The sequence below is a fragment of the Vigna unguiculata genome, chromosome 1, assembly GCF_037176805.1.
Source record: "Vigna unguiculata cultivar grain cowpea cultivar isolate G323 ecotype 2 chromosome 1, ASM3717680v1, whole genome shotgun sequence".
Classification (NCBI taxonomy): domain Eukaryota; kingdom Viridiplantae; phylum Streptophyta; class Magnoliopsida; order Fabales; family Fabaceae; genus Vigna; species Vigna unguiculata.
The window spans coordinates 41669126-41689260 of NC_140792.1; the positions used below are offsets into that span (position 1 = coordinate 41669126).

Sequence of the window (20135 nt, forward strand, 5' to 3'; positions counted from 1 at the left end):
AAGTACTGATTTTGCATGTCATTTTATTAATACCACTTAAATATTAAACATTATTGAGTGATTTTTTCTATTTATTAGTTTCTTTTTCATTTTGATTGCGACGGTAAAAATCAAATATAATATGTTCATTATTCACCACTTTTTCCATATGTTTACAGCCCCTCTCTATCGTATATATAAAACTTAGTCACGAAAATTAATTAAGTGCATTAAATTATACGAATATTTAGACACTAATTACAATTAGATATCTAGAAAAATATCTTTATATAAAGCAAAATTAATTAAATGTGGTTAGAATTAAGATTTTTTTTTATTTATAAAGGAGGTTGGAAACAGTAGATACTTAGAATCTTAGAAGTTAAAATGACCTCCAAAATAATACTATGGATGTATGCTATCTTCATTTTTTTTATGAACAAGTAGATATAAATTAATAACTATATACACAAGTATACACCCACTTATAATAAATTGAACCCTAACCCCCATTAACTCCATTTTATATACTATGAATCAACTTTGTTGCTTTTGTCCAATTTTTTTCCACGAGTAACTTCAGTGAGAGTTTCACATTTTTAAAATGTTTTTTCTTAGATCCTTCTTAATTTATTTCTGAATTAAAATTATCAAGTGGAGCCAGTTTATTTTAGTAATTTCAACCTACAGTTATCAAATCAAATTGCAACTGGTGTTTTATCATCTCTAAACATCAAAGTAAAATGCAACCTTTTCAAAAATAAAAATCATGGTATAAACGGTAATTTATATAATATTAAGATAATAATATTTTAATCCACTTTTATTTATTTATTTTCAATTCACAACTTCAAACATTATTAAATTTTCATATCACACTATTAAACAAAATTAATTTAATAAAATAATTATTATCATTTTAAAATATAACTTTTCATATATAACAAATTTAGAATAATTTATAATTTATCGAACCTATTATATTTTTTACTAATTTTCATAAACTCTTATCTCAATTATTTTTATTTCTTACCATATTTCTCTTAATCCAAACAATCACACTTTTATTTCATTCTCTTCTCAAACTCATTCAAATTCACTTTCAAATTCAAAGATAGTCTTAAAGGTTATTTGTTTCCAGCTATGGAAATGCGCATATGTCCTGTGCAAACAAAAATGTGAAAACCAATGAAAGTTTGTATAAAAAACAATATATGATTGTAAACTTTTTTTCTAAATGGAGAATATTTCTGGAGAAATAAGTATTAATTCAATAAAATAATCATCATTATTTTAAAATATAACTTTTCATGTATAAAAAATTTAGAATGATTTTTAATTTATCAAACCTACCTCATCTTTTAATAATTTTTATAAATTTCTATCTTAAATCTTTTAATTTCTTATCATTTTTCTCTTATTCCAAACAATAATACATTTACCTCATTTTACTCTTAGATCCATTAAAATCTAAATAAAGTGAAAGTTATCCTATATATATATATATATATATATATATATATATATATATATATTTTTTAAGAAGGCATTAAAAGAAAAGAATAAAGTTGAATTTCTCGTTAATCAGAACGCACCAACGTCATAGCGACGTTAGGGCATGACGTCATTCCCTTTTCTTTAATTACTTGGTACCGCAAAGGAGTGCTTTTATTTTATTTATATTTCTTTGTATACTTTTGACAAATATATTTATGAACAAAAAAAAAACGCTAGTTCTTAATTTTTCTGTTTTTTTTTTTCACTTTCCAGATTTTGAATATAATTTATTATTTATTAATCATTTTCCTTTAGCCAATCTCCTCTTTTTGCGCTTTAGTTTATTTTGAATAACTTTTTATTTGTTTATTTATTTATTATTTATCGAGCAGGCTGCCAGTGGAGACAACTTGGTGCATGGATGGCTTTCCCTTTCTTTACAATTAAGTGGAATCAAAAGAATTCCGACAAAACAACTACGTCCTTTAAATTAATAATCAAAAACACAGATAATGACTCTCTTTATTTAAATTATTAAAGGCTGGATTTGAGAAAATAACAGTTTATTTGTAAGAAACAATAACAGTTTTTATTATTTCATCATGACAACAAAATGTTATTCAAAAATCATAATTTATAATTTTGAAATCATTTAAAATAATTTACAAAAAATAAAAAAAAATTATCTTCTAATTTATTTTTTTATTATAACTAAAGTTACTAAAATTATTTTATAAAAAAGTGCCAAATAAGTTAAACTAAATACGCTCCCTTGTTGACTTGGTTGGAAGTGGTGGGGGGATTGTGACAGTGGATCCCACAGATAAATACTATTTATTATATGAATTAACTTAATAATAATCATAATAATATTATTATTATTATTATTATTAGTTGTTTTATTTTGGGTCTAAGTGCAGTTACACCCACATTTCCACATTTTCATTTTCAACAAAAGGGGAAGACACAATCACGAGGCTAGATTTTCAATGTTCTTTCTAAAAGAATATATAATCGTTCTTTTCTTTTTTTTCTTCCTTCAACAAAAAACACACTCATATTTTTTTCAACACATACAACTTCAAATGCAAAATCACTCCATTTATGTTTGTAATATTCAGCACCATTGAAGTTGTAACGTCCCATTTAAATAGATTAATCTACTAAACAAAACATCGCATAATTATAATAATTGGGAGCAACGCTGACAAAAGAAATCAAAGGTAAAGAGTGTACTTTAACAGTCATCCATAGGAGTACTTAAGGGGAACCTGGGCATACAACACTACCATAAACAAAACAATTCTAAAGTTTAACGATTGTGCAAAAGAAATGCTGTAAGAGCACGGAATTACAAGGCACTAGGGCCAGAGAACTTCTTTGAAAGCCATATCAACGGGCCCACTAGGCTGCACTGCTACCACCATCAGGCCTACCTCCAGAAGCATTCCCATCTGCTCCCACCAAGGGTGATCATCGCAAAAGAGAGAACATAACAAGAACATAAACAGGAATGCAAGGGTAAGCTAGCGTATTAGGAATTTTATCATGGCATAATAGACAAGTACATAATCAGTACAAACATGTAACATTGTAGGCACAGAAAATCATGTTATACAAACAAACAGGACCCTATGACTCAATTATCCGGATACATATACTAAGATCGGATTCACTGGACGCTTGCACTTGTGGTGGCCGCTACTGCTCTGCAGAACCATTGCCAATGGGTTTCATCCTATCACACACAAGGTTAGCCTTTAAGCGTCTAAGGCCATTATCCTGCCAGAGACTAGGGCCTCCCGCTACTCTCACCACTTGGGTCAGTTTGCTCTACTTGAGACTCACTGACCCTTCAAAGCTTCAGGATGCAATCCTTACTTGAATCCATATCTTAATATATACACTACACACCACCATGAGATTTCTCCACGAGACTCATGGAATTACGCCTAACTCATAATCAGAATCATGTTTCTCATGCAATTTCCACCACTTTTGGTCATTCATGCAATTTTCATGTTAAAACATCACGCAGCCCCAAACCCATGATCAATCTCATACTAAGCATGCCAATTTCGTTCATAAAATCCAAACACCCAAGCATATTCACGTACATCATATTTAGGAAGAATAATCTAAACAATACATGCAACAAATCATCCAAACAGTCAAGAAAACATAGTACACATTCGCAAACTCGCTCAGGCGAGAAGCTGGCCTCACTGAAATAGCGGATTCTCGCCCAGGCGAGATATGCAACAGGGGTTTTCACGAATTCTCGCTTAGGCGAGACCTCCTCGTTTGAGCGAGACAGGGCGTCGCTCAAAACGTGGATTGGTCGCCTAGGCGAGCGTTCGAGGCAGAACCTTAGGCGAGCCTATGATATTCTCGCCTAGGCGAGACGAGCTCGCTTGGGCGAGAATATCAGATCTCCCCCACTGTTCCGCGCATGCAACTCCAGAAACAACCACATCAAGCATTTTAACTCCATCTTACACAAGTACACGCATTCTCCAGTCATTTCATGCATAACAGTAGTGGAAACAAGCACATGCATTTAAAAGAGACGAAAAACTTAGCTCCCCTTACCTTGCTTAGATGCTAAAACGAAATAGACCCGCAACTAAGAAGTATTTCAGCTCCAAGGGCTAGAGCAGTGAGCTGAAACATGGAAATCAGCATAGAACGAGGTAAATAAATGGAACCCTAACTGACCAACATGCTCAAACAGCGGGAAAAGGGGAAAGAATGGATTAGAGGCTCTAAGGTTCAGCTTACCTGGAAAAGGAGATGGTTTTTGCTAGCTCTGAGACGGATAACCTTGTGCCCTAGCAAGACACCTTGTAGGGGACCAGAGGGGAAGAGGAAGCTGTTGTTTCTGAAAAGGGAGACAAGAGGCAAATGAGGCAACTGAGTGGGGTGTAGGGGTCCTACTGTAGGGCTGGCCTTGGGCCTCCGAAAAGGCCAGACCCAAAACTTTATAACACTAAAAAAGGGGCTTACAGAAGTTATTTGTGTACAGATTACTTAAATTTGTTATTTGGTTAATGTAATTTTATAAATGTGAAATTTCAATTTCTATAAATTTTTTTTGTATTTAATCTTTAATTTTTTCATAATTTTAGCCATTTTGGCTCATTGTTCAAACAGTTGCTAACATAAAATGTCCAATATTTCAAAGGGACAATGCATGCTATTCCGGTAGATAGGTTAGCGTTCTCTGTTAGCCATCACCATACCTAAAGTTCTTTAAGTTTTAAAAATGGTTAGAATTAAAAATATAATTAAAATATGATAAATATATCTTTAGTCCACATAATAACAGAAATATTAAAATATAATTAAGTGAATCATTATTCAAACTTACCAATTTGTAACGAGACAAATTGTGTTACAAAATTTTTTGTTTATAAAAAATAAATCGATTTAGATAACTTCATTTGAATTCAATCAATCAAGTTATGTCACCTAGATACGTCAAGAAAAAAAATCTAATTATGTATACAATCAAGATAAACATGTATTTAATTAAGCTTAAAATATTTTATTTGTCCTCCTTTTTTACTAAAATTTTGTTCCTCATATTTTTATAGGTCTCGATTAGATTTATATTTTTGTAAATGAATAACAATTAGGTCAGTTATGTTAATATGAAATTAAAATTACCAAGTAGACATCACAGGTAGTCTCTTTGTGTTTTTTTTTTAAATATTTATGTCACTTGTTACATCTTTAATGTGTTATATGTCAATCTAGTATGATGACATATATCAAGTCATGATATGAATCTCAATTTGGTCTCATATTTGTTAATTTGATTTGTAAATGAATAACAATCAGGTCTTTTATGTTCATATGAAACTAAAATCATTAAATAAATATTACATGTCAGCTCTTTATTATTGTTTTTTTAAAAAATTCATGCCACATGTCACGTCTGTAGTGTGTCACGTGTTAATCTAGTATGATGACATGTATGAAGTTATTGTATAAATCTCAATTTGATCCCAATATTTGTTAATTTAGTTTGATTTCAGTCTCAATAATTTCTAAAAATTTTCAATTTCATTGTTCCAAATTTAGAACAAATTTAATTTTAATATAAATGTTATGATAATATTTTCATCTGTTACATATTTTTAACAATATTAAGTTTATTTAAATTTATATTTCACATTAAACTCTATTTAAATTTTATTTTAAAATTATAAATATATAGATCGATAAATTTATATTTGAAATATTTTTGTAACATTATATATCAACAATTTTTATACAAATGTTAGAGTTGACTTAAAAATAACAATTTTATAAATTCAAATGTAAAATTTTACAACAATTTTATAACAAATAAAATAAAAATATTTGAAATTTTAATATTAAATAAACTTAATATTATCAAAATATTTAAAAGTTAAATTTTATAACAATTTTAATATCACTTTTAATAAAAATAATCATAAAATCTATATAAAAGTTAAATTTGGAGAGTATGAAATTAAATTTTTGTTAAAAAATTTGGAGTCGAAAGCAAATCAAATTAATAAATATGGGAACCAAATTGAGATTCATACAATAACACGTGTTACCATACTTTAACACGCGACATGTGACATAATTTTTTTTAAAATTAAAAAAATAAAACAGAAAAAATAGGAGTTGACACGTGACACCTATTTAATAGTGTTGTTTCACACTAACAAAAAGGACTTAATTGTTATTCATTTACAAAAATATAAACTTAATCAAAACGAATAAAAATGTGAAGACCAAATTAAAATTTTTACAAAGATCAATAAAATATTTTAACCTTTAATTAATGAACATATGAATTTGATTTACAACAAAATTTCGATTTTTTAAATAACGTTAAAGTTGTATTTAAAATACGCCTTTAGTTGAATGTCTCTCACATTATACATTGTAAATCACAGTGTTTAAGTGGTATTTTAAAATACACTTTAACAACAAAGGTAAACATTACCCATTTGACAATAATTTATGTAAATTTTATCAAAATCTAAAAAAATATCTGGCAATCATTCAAAGTTTAGTTATTCTATTTTTTAATTTATTTATTAATTTTGAATGATAAAATTAAGAGTTTTTTTTTCACAAACTTCTTTCCTTTCACGGAGTCAGATTCAGATATCAATAGAAAATAAATAAAATTTTCATTTAATTTTAGTCAAATTATATAAAAACAGACGTCTAGAAACTATTAAGTAAATAACTTGAGATTTTGATGAACTAGGTCATAGAAAAGCTTATATTTAGAATCTATAAAACAACTTTGTTATGATAAAAGCTAAATTATGGTTAATTCCAACTTATTTTTCGGAACATTTTAATTTTTAACCCCGTTTGCATTTTAAAAGTCACGTTTCTGAACTTTCATCTTAAAAATATTTGGTTAAATTATACTTTTAGTCCCCATTTTCGTAGCAAAATTTGAATTTGGTCCCTCAATTATTTTTTGTCTCAATCTGGTCCCTATTTTGGGAAATTTGACTTAATCAAGTCCTTTTTGTTAGTGGTGGAGTAACGGTGTTAAATGGGGTGCCACGTGTCAGCTTCTGGATTTTTTGAATTTTTTTTTGAATTTTTTTTGATTTTTTATTAATTTTTTTAAAAAATTAAAATTTTGCCACGTGTCAAGCTGACATCGTGCCACGTGGCAGTGACAGTGCCACGTGTCACTATTTGGGATGTGTCATTTTCTCATTCTCAATTTGGTCCCTGTATTTTATCTTTTGTCTCAATTTAGTCCCAATTTTTGTAAAAATTGTGCAATTTCGTCCCCCTCAAAATTGAAACAAAAATTATAAAATATTATACAAATATTTTTATTAAATTTGATTTTTTTATTCAAATTGATATTTTTATTATATATTTTCAATAAAACCAAGTTTCTTTAAATTTGTTTCACATTAAATTTTACTTAAAATTATTTTCAAATTTTAAATTTATTTGTTTTTTATTGTTACATAAACTAGTTAATTTTTCTTAAATTATATAATTTTTATTTTTATACTAACTAAAATATTTGTATAGAAATTATTGAATTTTACACATTTTAAAAATATGCAATTATTTAAAATATAAATTCAAATAAAAAACAATATTAAAGTATAATGTAATAAAATATCAATATAATTTATGAATTTTTTCATTAATATTATTTTCTATTAACAACTTTAAAATAATTTTAAATAAAGTTTAACGTAAAATATAAATTAAAATAAACTTAATCTTGTTAAAAATATTTACTTGAAATATCAATTTTGATAGAAATATCTTTGCATATTTATCTAGAAATTAAATTTGGTTTCAATTTGGAGAGGGACAAAATTGCACAATTTTTACAAAAATTGGGACTAAATTGAGACAAAAAATAAAATACAGGGACCAAATTGAGAATGAGAAAATGACAACTCCCAAATAGTGACACGTGGCATTGTCACTACCACGTGGCACTGTCACTGTCACGTGGCACGATGTCCGCTTGACACGTGGCAAAATTTTAATTTTTTTAAAAATTTTTAAAAAATTAATAAAAAATAAAAAAAAAATTAAAAAAAAAAAATTCAAAAAATCCAGAAGCTGACACGTGGCACCCCATTTAACACCGTTACTCTACCACTAACGGAAAGGATTTGGTTGGGTCAAATTTTTCAAAATAGGGACCAGATTGAGATAAAAAATAATTGAGGGACCAAATTCAAATTTTGCTACGAAAATAGGGACTAAAATTATAATTTAACCAAAATATTTTTATATTCTAACGCTTTCTGCGCGTGCACAAGGTGGCTCCTTCCATCCGCACCAGATATTCCTCCAACTTCGCACCAGTTTATGAAACTTCCAGGAAGCCACGTCTTCTCTTTTTTCTATTACTCAATTTATCAATTAGTTCATAATACAAATTTTCAACGGCATAATAGGATTTTAAATAATTTTAGTAAATAAAATAGTAGGTTTAAGTATTTGTTAAAGCCTCACTTTTAGTAATTTTAAGTGAGATGAAATCGTCTATTTATTCTAGCTACGATTAATAATAATAATAACAGTATAAATAGATCTCTTAGGAGTAGTAGAAGTGAATGGAGTTGAAGATCAACTTAGTGGAATCGAATTGCACAAAACAGTGGCAAAGGTTGCGTAGCAAACAAACACGTCCTTGTCTCCTACGGTGAGTGCAAAAAGTATTCTTAAACATGTTTAGTCGGCACTTAGTGTTTGTTAAGAAAGCGTGCGTAATTTAAGAGAGGGCGAAGGCCATGAATGTAATTTCAGCTTCTTTTTCCATCCAGTTCATTAGTCACAATCCACTACCTCTCAACCAGGAGAAAGAGAAGCATTCACAATACAATTTCCGTGTCTCTCTCTCTCTGTGTGTAGAGCAGGAGTAGTGTAGAAACTGTAGTAGGAGAAAGAAGACGAACCCTTCTGAAACATAGGAAGAAGAAGAAGAAGATTATGGGGATACTGCACGACGACGTAGTGATTATCAGGGAGGCCGAGAAAGAAGGTGAAAGCACCGTAATAACAGTCAACTGCCCCGACAAGACCGGTCTAGGTTGTGATTTGTGTCGTATAATTCTCTTCTTCGGTCTTAGCATTGTAAGAGGAGGTAATCCACTTATCTTTAGTTTCAGTTAACTGTGTGGTGTCTGTTAGACGCTGAGACTGATTCCTTTGTTTGTTTATTTGCGATGAAGATGTGTCCACTGATGGAAAATGGTGCTACATAGTTTTCTGGGTGGCGGGGAAGCAAAGGACTAGTTGGAGTTTGTTGAAGAAGAGGCTAATTGAGGCGTGTCCTTCTTGTTCCTCAGCTTCTGGGATTTCGTATTACCGTTCAGAATTGCAGCCTCCTAAGCCCTCTGATGTGTTCCTCTTGAAATTTTGTTGCCATGATCGAAAAGGCCTTTTACATGGTAATTTTGGAATCCTACTCGTTGTCTTGAATTTGCTGTCAGGGATTTGGGGTTTCTAGTTTTCTGATGTGCTATTGCTTTCCACTTTTATAGCTTTGCATCTTTGTGTTAATTTTCTCCAACCTGGTGTTCCCCCCACTTGTTGGTTCTTATGTTTGTTGCCTAAGAAAATCACGTCGCTATCAAAATAAGCTGATTGTTTTGCAGTGTGAAATACTTTCAAACTCTGAAGTTTTAATTTTGTATTATTCTTGGATTCTTTGCCTGCCCTGGATTTCGCCATGTTTTCAAGATATTTTACTGATTGTTAATTGTCATAAGTTATCTGGTTGACGCCGTGTTGTGTATTATTTATGAGTTGAGAAAATAACTAAATGCTTTTATTATTGAAATTTGGGACAGATATTACAGAGGTTCTTAGTGAGTTAGAGCTCATCATACACAAAGTGAAGGTTTCTACTACACCTGATGGAAGAGTGGTGGATCTGTTTTTCATCACGGATACCAGGTTGAACATTTCTGTACATTCAGTTTTTGGTGTATGCTTGTGTTGTAATGTGGTACTGTTTTATTGGTAGACCATTTCAATCGAATTGACCTTTTCTGAAGCAGTACTCTATTCCTAGAGAATGTTGAACTTCATTAGATGAGGGTGGAGATTAATCTGCTGATGTATAATGCGCTTTTGATTACAATTCCTTATATTTTCACTAAACTAACATACTGCATAATCTTATATACATGAAATCAGAGAACTCCTACACACAAAGAAGAGAACTGATGACACAATTGAACAGTTGTCAGTTGTTTTGGGGGATCCCTCAATTACCATTGACATTGAATTGGTTGGCCCAGAAATCACTGCTTGTTCTCAAGCATCTTCTTTCCTTCCAAGTGCAATCACAGAAGATATCTTTGATTTGCAATTACCTGATTCATTACAAAGCGGGACTTCCACATCTGATTCTGTTTCTGTTGTAATGGACAATTCGTTGAGTCCTGCTCATACGCTCGTCCAAATCATATGTCAAGATCACAAAGGTCTTCTTTATGACATCATGAGAACTCTGAAGGACTACAATATTCAGGTATAGTAATTTCAGAGCTGGATAATACAATATGTTTTAGTCATACTTTTAAACTGCTATGAGTTGGATACTTCTGTCAAGTAATTTGAAACAATCACATTGCTTTCCACTTTTATTGATCATCTTATCAAGTCTCTTAAAACTAGTCCTAATTTGTCTTATAAACAGATTTCTTATGGGAGATTCTCAACAAAAACCAGAGGAAAATGTGAGCTTGACTTGTTCATAGTGCAAGCAGATGGGAAAAAAATAGTTGACCCGAACAAGCAGAAGTCTTTGTCATCACGCCTTAGGACTGAACTACTTCGTCCCTTCAGAGTAACCGTTGTAAGCAGGGGCCCTGATACGGAGCTGCTGGTTGCAAACCCTGTGGAGTTATCTGGCAAAGGACGACCCCTTGTTTTTTATGACATTACTCTTGCTCTCAAAATGCTTGGCCCCTGCATCTTTTCGGTACTTACTCATCTAATCACTATGCTACTTCCTACTGTCCCCATTCCCAATTTCTAGAATTATGTTCACAAAACTAGAAAGAAGCAGAGAGGTTAACTGAGAATGATCATTTACAGCATGTTTTTGTTTCAACAGGCTGAAGTTGGAAGACACGTGATTGGAGATAGGGAGTGGGAAGTTTATAGAATCTTGCTTGATGAGGGAGAGGGTTTATCTGTTCCGAGGAACAAGATTGAGAAAGGAGTTTGGAAGATGTTGATGGGTTGGGTGTGATTTTTGGTTGGTGTTTCTGTGTACAGATAAGATGTTTATCATGTAGTTATGATATATGGAACTTGTTGTAACGAAGAAATGTATATTGTGCAAATAGTGGTCGTGTTCATGCTGTATTTTTGGAGCTTTTGTAATTTTAACTTTAGCGTAGAAAGAAGGGCAGTAGCAACTAGCAAGTATAGGGGAAAAAGGAGAAAGAAAGGTGGATTCTTTAGAGTATTTATTATAACTGAAAGTGAATTATTGTAAAGTGGTTATACTCCGTTCTTTCATACATATGCCTATATGTATATATAAAGTTTTAATTGGTTGCATTCTGCAAAATTTAAAAGCATCCTTCAAACTTATTGGAACTGTTTTCTGCATTACTTTTTGATTCTAACGTGACATTTTTTAATTCATTTTTTGTTTTTAAAGACGTGTCTAGAAACACTGAAATTATTTTTTTTGGGGATAAATTGAAAACACAATGACAGATTATGATTAAAATACAAGTAAAGGTTGAAAATCTGGGACCCTGATGTGTTGATCAATGAATTTCTTAAAGAAACAATGACACGTTTAAAATAGGTTGACAAAAGTTTGTCTGATTTATGGAGTGATGTCCTTTGCTGCCATCTTTACTCTTTGTATAGGATGCAACCATGAATTGGTAGTTGGTTTCCTCACCTAACTGCTGATTGTTCCTTATGCTTATTCGTTTTTTATCAAGTCATTTTCCTAAGATACAGTTTCTATTCTACGAGCAAGTTGTCCCTGTTGTAATATTTATCTTGTATTCTTATTTAATAGGTTAGTTCAACAAGGACTTCACCAGATGCCACCTACATGAACATCATAGGGAGCATCATGTCACATCCATTTATGGCAAACTATGATTCTGTCTATTGATTCACGAGTTTCTGAGCACATGTTCAGCGGTCTTTGGCCACTGTTTGCCGCTGTATTTTTATAAGGACACCTTTCGGTCACTGACATAGACATAGCTTCTTCACTGATCTTGTTAAATATGGAGATTCCATGGTAATTGCAAATGGAGAAACATGAACCAACGCAGGTTTTTGTCTCATCTTTTCCTGCTAAAGAAAATATCTTTAGATCTCATTTTTTATGTTGTTTTCACTGAACACGTTAACATCAAGAAAAGACCCCATTTGTTGCTAAGCCGTAAAAATTCTCCCCATTCATGTCACAAACCGATATTTTAAGATTCTGATTGTTGCTATTCCCATTTGTCGGCATCTTATATAGACTCCGTGAGGAACAAGAATTTTGAAATACTTGACAAAAGAAAATGTTGTCTTGTATTTTAAAATGTTCTGTTATATTGTATCTAGTGCCACTTACAGTAGAAAAATGGTTTTTCTTTGTTTTCATTTCCAATAAGATAGAATTTGGTTGCCCTTCACTTGTCCTTGTCTGTGTCGTTTTGAAATGGTCAGGGAAATCATATATTTATTTTTATTAAAAAATAGGCATATTTATTTTATTTATTAAAAATTAATCTAATATGAACCAATCTTAATAACTCACTCAAAAGATATTTTTGGATTATATTGGATTGGACCGAAACTTTGGCATAACTAATATACTCTAACAATAAAGAAATGAATAACCGAAGATTATAGAGATTCAATTTAACATGAAAAATAAAATAATTTTTGTTAATAGAAATTCAATTTAAAATATCAAAATTCATTCGGTAATTAAAACTTAACCAAACAGAAAAAACATTAGTAACTTATAAATGAAAAGGAAAAAAGAAAAAGTATAAATATCCTTAAATATATTATACTTTTTTCTCAAGCATTTTAAACTCTACTGCAATGATTTGTTGACCAATACTCTTTGAAATGTGAACGCTCTACACCTTTTCTTCCCTCATGTGGGTTTTATAGTGGCATTGCACCAAGTACTGTCAAGTATGTGTGACTTTTCGTTTTTATTCTTTTGAACCATCATTCTTCGGAGTGTTACCCACTCTTTTTGGCAAGAAAGCTATTAAGAAAAAGAAGAATATAATTAACAGAGGAAGAACAATTAATGCGGTTGGTTAATTGTTACATATCTAATTATAGTTTCCAATATATTCCTAATTTGTGTAAGACGCCAGCAACCACGCTCCAGAATGTGATTTCTGCAAATATCACATACATTATGGTTCCCACTCTCTCCGAGTGCCAAACATTGTCAAACACATGTTTCTTGATCCAGTGTACCTATTTTTTTTTTTTTTTTTTTTCACATGCAACAATATTCGTCAGCACCTACTTTAAACAATTAACGAAGGGGTTGTGAAATTAAGTATGATAAATCATAAAGATTGGTTCTTACCAGAGAGTTACGTGGATCTTCATAATACCATCCATTTACAAAAGCTGCAAAAATGCCCTGAGCTGCCATCACAAATACTAGCATAGCATTCATTCCTATCCATTCCAAGAACAAAAATGGAGTTCGCAGCCCCAAAACATCAATCTGTGTAATATTGTGTATTAGTACGTAGTAAGTTAGAATTTATTGTGTATTAAAGCATTCTGCACTTGTACCTACCAGTATGTAGAACCCAGAGAAAACAATTCCAGCAGCCCCAGCTGTGAAACAAACATAGCTGAAGCTGTAGAGTTGCTTGTTAATTGGGATAGCTGCAATATGTCACAAAAAAATGTTAAGATGAATCTTATTAATTGTATTCAGTTTTAACTAATTAGATAGATTTTATTTGACTAGCTTAATTACCATCTGTGAAGTGAAGGATGATGGCTATGATGAGTAACACAAACCCCATTGAGACCCAGTGTTTCAGCCTCTCCAAGTGACCCTGTCAAATTTCATACATTTATTACTAAATTTTAGATATATAACAGATGTTTATATAACACTGGTGAAGTTTTGTAACCTTAAAGTGAATCAAGACGTGCCCATAGTGGATCCCTAAAGTGCCAGAGATGATAGCTGATATAGAACTAATCAAACAAACACTATTTGTTAAGAATTTCTGATTCATACAAAATTTGTATAAAAGTTAAACGCTGCAATTTGATTGATTCTATCTTTTTATTTGAACAAATGAAGATAATTAAACCTCAACAAGCCTTCAGGTTCAAAAGGAGCACGACACCAACTTGGAGCATCCTCACTGAAAAGACCATCTCCAGGAGAATTGAGGGTGCACGCCTATAAACGTCATAGAAAAATTAGAAAAACAATTGTGGAATGAATATGTTTAGAATAATACCAAAATAGTGTTAGTTTGAAAATGAAAAAAAATTGAAATAAAAGTGTTGGACAAATTTAGCAGCAGAAGCACGTGACAGAAAGTGCTGAATAGTCAACACTCACCTTTAAGCGTCTCCACACGGGTTGAGAATAAAGATGGTTGACCCCCCAAACCTGTCGGTCCACGTGTCCGACAGCGTTACATGCTGGTCCTAGGTGTCCTCTCATCCCACAAATGACCTAATAAATGGAAGAAAAACAAAAGGTTTAAGATTTATGAAGATAGAACAAAGATTTGGACCACTCATTTGATTATGTACCGTGTATCTCTTCGGTTCATCGCCGTTAAAACGATCCACGAAACTCCAATCAGGAACGTAGAGAGTGAAGGTTGTGATCATATAAATGAGAAATGCCACAAAACCTCCAAGCCTAAGCCACACGTGTAATCAATTTCAGTTGAATTTTGTTAATCTCTCTAGCAATGAAGCAGCATATTTGAAGTCTGAAGTGTTTGTATTTTCTCACCATTGCCATTTATAAGCAGTAAAAATGGATAGGTGTCCAGAACCCAGTGTTGTGGGTCTGAGTTTGGTGGTAAATGTCTCTATTAGAGCTACAACACAGTATACAAGAGCTATTCTCTGCAAACAAAGATTCAGAAACGGGGTTATTTTGCATCATAGCCCTATATGCATTTACTTCAATTTCAACAATGTATACCTGGAGAATGCCACACCATCGGATAAATTTCATGTTAACTCCGTATACAAGGTCATTAGGAGCATGAGAGTAACCCCCTGTAAGATATTATGTATAATCAAATTTATCACTGCACCATGATTTATATATATCAGAAAATGCAACGATTTGTTTTACCTTGCAAAATTATACCCCAGAAGAGAAGTTTCATCGTCCTAAGAATTATCTTCTTTACAGCATCCCTTTTCTTGGGGATTCTCTGCATCATGTTAATCAATCCATCCAAATGTTAATTTTTAGACGAGTAACTTAAAAGAAATTGAAAAAATTGAAGTATAACTTGCTTATGAAGTTATTCAGATAAAGACATATATCTATCTTGATAATTGTATATATCTGGCCTGAATCATTATTATTGAGTTATTTGACTAAGTTATTGTATAAGCAGGTGAAAATTGCACAGAACATGGTGGCATATACTCATACCTTGAGTGCAAGGGCTATGGCAACCCCAACAATGAAAAGAAAGAAAGGCATAACGAAATCGGCCAAAGTACATCCATTCCATGGGGAGTGATCAATGCGTGGATAAGCTTCACCAGCATCGTCTACCAGGATCATCAACTGCACATAAATTAGGGGTGAAAAATGTTTACCTGTTAATCCTTATTCGTAAAAGCGGTGGTAAGATGCTCTGAATTTTAAATTTAACTCAACAACAAAAAAATCCGTTTATAAGTTGAAATTTGCATTTATACATGTTCTTTAATTTTTTTTTATATTTGTGGAATCTTTTACGCATATTACGAAATATATATATATATATATATATATATATATATATATATATATATATATATATATATATATATATATATATATATATATATATATTAATTACGAGACTAGATATTAATAGATGGATCAAATAGGTTTAACAAACAACAAATATTCCAGTAATAATGATATAATACGTCCAACAAATAATAAATCTCATTAAAACTAACTTTGAATCACTTTGATACGATATTAAAAGTAAAAAAGTAAACCTTAAGTAGAGATGTCAAAATGAGTTTTAACACGTGAGTCAACCATAAGTCTAAGTCAATCTTAACAAATTGGATATTAAGAAGTGAATTTTAAATATAATTTAACCTTATAAAATCGGCTTGTAAAATGAAGTTTGTACTCATTTACATATTGTAATTAGGAATGAAAAAAATATATGTGTCCACAGCCCTACAAGTATTCGGAAATAAATTTCCCAAGTAGATAGTCGGTACCCGCGGGTAAGGATTAACAAATATATTAATACCCATTTATAGACGAGTCGAGTACGAGTATCATATTACTCGTACCACGAATATCTGTTACTTGTAAAAAATTAAAATTAAAATTTAATTTATATTTTTATTAAGTCGTGTATTTTTTTGTTGCGGTCAGATAACTGGTAGACACTATTTGTGTCTAACCTAACTCATTGTCATTCTAACATCGTACGTATTACTTTTAATTGATGTGAGACTTCTAACATATCTCACGACCTAAAAAATTGTTTCGATATGATTTATTCATATTTATAATAGATGTAAAATTTTCAATATATCACACTTAAAAATAAACTGATCGAACTTGAGATCAGATATTTATAAATAATTTAGTAAAAATATGATATATATATATATATATATATATATATATATAAATAAAATTGTGACGTAACATTTGTTCAGAGAAAAACCAAATTAAGATGACCTGAACCTTTATTATATTGTTACTTTTATATCTTTTCCAAAAAAAACCTTATTTTGGGATTTAATATCTTTTTGATCTTGAAAAAATTGTGTTTTTTTCGTTGGTTGATGACTTTATTTTGTTTTAAATCTCCTGAGCAAAGGTTCCTTATTAAAAATATACTCACATTAATTAGGACTAAAAATTTAGAAAGAAGAAAGAACTAATTTAAGGAGTTGTGATAGCTTCAGATCATTTTGTGACTATGTAAAACCCATGTCTCAAGATTAAGCTTGTGTTTGTTTTGTACTAAAATCAACAATTTCTTTACAGTGTTTTTAACGAAAACAACATTTAATTGGTCTATAGTAAGTCTCTAGAATGAGAAGTGTAATATATTTAGATTTTAAATTTAATATTGGATTCGAGATTCACTTAAGAGAAAAAAAGTCTTAATTATATTCTATCTTATGTCCCTATTACCAAATAATAGGACAGATATTAACTTTTAAACTTTTATATATATATATATATATCGCTACTATAAAAACATGTATATTTAATGTTTCTAAACTTAAATATATCTTCAGCTTTTACTAAAACAAATATAAATTTAGGACTACAAAATTTAAAACAATCGTTGTATCCACAATATATCATTAAACTTTATAGTAATGAAAATTATTTTTTTAATAAAGTTTTGAATAAACTTTTGATAATACATACATAATAACATATGAATGGAAGAAAGATGTGATTTGTGTTAAAAAGTAAATTTTATAGAAAAAAAAAGTCAAATATCATAATCCTTAAGACAAATATGCATGGAATACTATGGATAATAATATTTTGACAACTTTATTTTATAATATAAATAAATATTTTTTAAATGATTTTAAAATATTAAAAATAAAAAAAAAAATCACTTAAAAAATAAATCTTAAAATTATAAAAAAAATTATCAAAATTTAATAGTAAAAAATGATTTTCCACAATTGTTTGCAGAATGTTTGACAAAGAAAAGGGTTTAGAGAGCACAAACCACTATGGTGAGACCCCTAAATGCATCGAGGGTTGCAACCCTTTTGGTATTCTTCTTAACCACCGGTGGCTCCGCCGCCTCATCCACAGCCACAGGCTTAGCCATTGTGTCTCTGTGATGCTCAACAGTAGAACCTCCGTTACCGGTTTTAATGGTTACCTGCTTCTTCAAATCATTCTTATTACCATCTTCATTCAGTGGTGAATTCAGGCCTTCTTCCATTTTCTTAGTTCCTTCATCCATTGTGAACTGTATTCAACAAAGTTCAAATGTGTCCTTGTCTCTTCCTCTTGCACTGGAATAGAACAATTATATATAGAGAGAAGATAGAAATAAAGAATTAATGTGACAGAGAGGTCCAAATTAATGAAGTAGAAGGCCGGCATTGTTGGCTTCATCGTCAAGGTGGAAGTGTTTCATATTACATTACAAATACAAGAGACAGATGAAGAACTTTGGCTATTGTTTTTTTTCAACAGAAACAAATATAAAAAAAGGACATTGGAGAGAAAGACAGGAAAGAGGTCAACACTCTCATTTGTTATATCAGTTTCAGCACAGTCTAAACTTCGAATAATTTCTTTTGGATGTGTTTGGACAGTGCTAATTGTCCGGCTAAATAAAGTAAAATATAAAACAAAGATGATAAACAGCAAAAGAGCTTTCAAATAGTTAATTACTCATTTTCTTATAATGAGCATCAAAAGATGATGCATATCTTGAAATCCTAGTTTGTAGTAACAGATTTTTCATCACTTTCATCGGTAACTTCCATTCAGAGAACATCTTTATTTAATCAAAGAAGAAAAAAAGTCTTGAAAAATAAATTAAAAAAATTAAAAAGTGATTAACCGTCAAGATTGTAATTTGAGTATAGTGAAAAAAAAAAATTAGAGATGACAATAGGAGGCAACCAGCTCACATGTTCGCAATAAAAAGTGTGGAACGGTCTGAATATTTAGGTCGCTGGCCCGCTTAGGCCTGTTCCGATTAACTTGCGATCCACACATAACTCAAATTGATTTAAATCTATCAAATTCCATGATATCAACATAATATATCATGTGAGTCTTTTATAAGTAAGTTGTTCATTAGAGTTTTTTCTCGGTCCATCCAAAAGCAACTCTATTATTCACATGTTTTACCTTGTTCTAAATCTAGATCAAAGATCAAACTCATATTTATTTTCAACATACTTGTACTTAAAATTATGTATTATAAAATTTGAATATTTTTTTTAAGAAATAGGCTATAAATTTTTTATTTTTATTAATTTAATTAAATAAAAATAAGGATTGTTTACGGTTATACTTTTTCAATTATTAATTTAGTGCTTACTTATTTACTATTGTCTTAATTATTTAATATATTTTCATTTTTAATAAAACATTTATTTATTTATTGAAAAATAATAATTATTTTAAATTATAATGATAATTATTTTAAATTATAATGTAAAATACTTTTTTACACAAATACTACTTCAAATTTAATTTATATAAACTTTGTAGGTTATAATTGTGAGAACCAAAAAATTCCTTCTTTAGAAAACCATTTTCTTCTCTGTAAACATAGTGGTTCCAAAAAAAAAAAACTTCCTTTTTCTTCCAAATTTTTAAATCAACTTCCATCCTTTTTAAAGAATCAATTCTATTGGAGTAATCTATGTGAAGAATCCTATCAAAACACTCAGTCAATTTCTTTAATGGTGAGTTCGAAAAGTCTACCAATTCTCTAAGGACAATCTGTTTTTCTTTGCATGCAAGCCCATATTCAGTTTCATGTCGTTCTTAATGAAATCTTTTCTGTTTATGATCCTGAAAATTTTTCCTTGACCGTTAATCGGACATTTGATTTTGTAGATAGTGATTTTTGCATGTGACATTGTTTAAGGATGAGAGCAGAGGCAGAGGCCAAGTGGGCTGGGCCACAATTGAATCGTGGCGATTGGATTGGTAAACTCTTAAGTAAAAAGAGTTGTTCCTTGACTAATAGCTATAACTTTTAGCCTAGTGTTAAGAGCTCGATCCTAATAGGACAGGATGACATGTGCAAAGTCTCTTGAGTCCATTCAATACATTCGTCTTTTGGAAGACTGAATCTAGATACTCCTCTTTAGTTTGATGCTTGACTGATTTCTTTATTTTATACATCCAAAGGATTTATTTTGACGATTTTTTGTGTGAAAATTATAGAATTTTTTGA

The 20135-nt window shown here is 30.5% G+C and overlaps 2 protein-coding genes and 1 long non-coding RNA gene across 3 annotated transcripts; 1 reads left to right on the top strand and 2 right to left on the bottom strand.

Moving 5' to 3' along the window:
* Positions 1–2675: 2675 nt before the first annotated feature.
* LOC146888987 (uncharacterized) lies at positions 2676–4423 on the bottom strand. The gene is made up of 3 exons (XR_014993378.1): positions 4258–4423; positions 4069–4140; positions 2676–2930 (listed from the first exon to the last, which is right to left on the bottom strand). It is a non-coding gene; the product is annotated as an uncharacterized LOC146888987 (long non-coding RNA).
* A 4350-nt stretch (positions 4424–8773) lies between these two features.
* On the top strand, positions 8774–11564 carry LOC114193033 (ACT domain-containing protein ACR10-like). Its single transcript, XM_028082736.2, has 6 exons — positions 8774–9112; positions 9201–9419; positions 9822–9927; positions 10171–10507; positions 10676–10960; positions 11096–11564. The coding sequence occupies exons 1-6, from the start codon at positions 8959–8961 to the stop codon at positions 11231–11233; spliced, it is 1239 nt and encodes a 412-aa protein (XP_027938537.1). The 5' UTR covers positions 8774–8958; the 3' UTR covers positions 11234–11564.
* A 1429-nt stretch (positions 11565–12993) lies between these two features.
* LOC114190909 (uncharacterized) lies at positions 12994–18186 on the bottom strand. The gene is made up of 13 exons (XM_085673300.1): positions 17931–18186; positions 15641–15778; positions 15332–15413; positions 15176–15252; positions 14981–15096; positions 14773–14884; positions 14576–14692; positions 14319–14410; positions 14133–14199; positions 13973–14054; positions 13787–13878; positions 13568–13711; positions 12994–13452 (listed from the first exon to the last, which is right to left on the bottom strand). Exons 1-13 carry the CDS (start codon positions 18171–18173, stop codon positions 13306–13308), a joined length of 1509 nt encoding a protein of 502 aa, XP_085529426.1. The 5' UTR covers positions 18174–18186; the 3' UTR covers positions 12994–13305.
* Positions 18187–20135: the final 1949 nt, after the last annotated feature.

What these genes read in the sequence shown, in the direction of transcription:
- LOC114193033 (XM_028082736.2), top strand. Translation starts at nt 8,959, where the DNA reads ATGGGGATACTGCACGACGACGTAGTGATTATCAGGGAGGCCGAGAAA. An exon ending in TTTTTCATCACGGATACCAG is followed by an intron (nt 9,928 to 10,170) that starts GTTGAACATTTC and finishes ACATGAAATCAG; the next exon opens with AGAACTCCTACACACAAAGA. An exon ending in TTGGCCCCTGCATCTTTTCG is followed by an intron (nt 10,961 to 11,095) that starts GTACTTACTCAT and finishes TTGTTTCAACAG; the next exon opens with GCTGAAGTTGGAAGACACGT.
- LOC114190909 (XM_085673300.1), bottom strand. Translation starts at nt 18,173, where the DNA reads ATGGATGAAGGAACTAAGAAAATGGAAGAAGGCCTGAATTCACCACTG. An exon ending in CATCCTTCACTTCACAGATG is followed by an intron (nt 13,879 to 13,972) that starts GTAATTAAGCTA and finishes GACATATTGCAG; the next exon opens with CTATCCCAATTAACAAGCAA. An exon ending in TCTCTGGGTTCTACATACTG is followed by an intron (nt 13,712 to 13,786) that starts GTAGGTACAAGT and finishes AATATTACACAG; the next exon opens with ATTGATGTTTTGGGGCTGCG.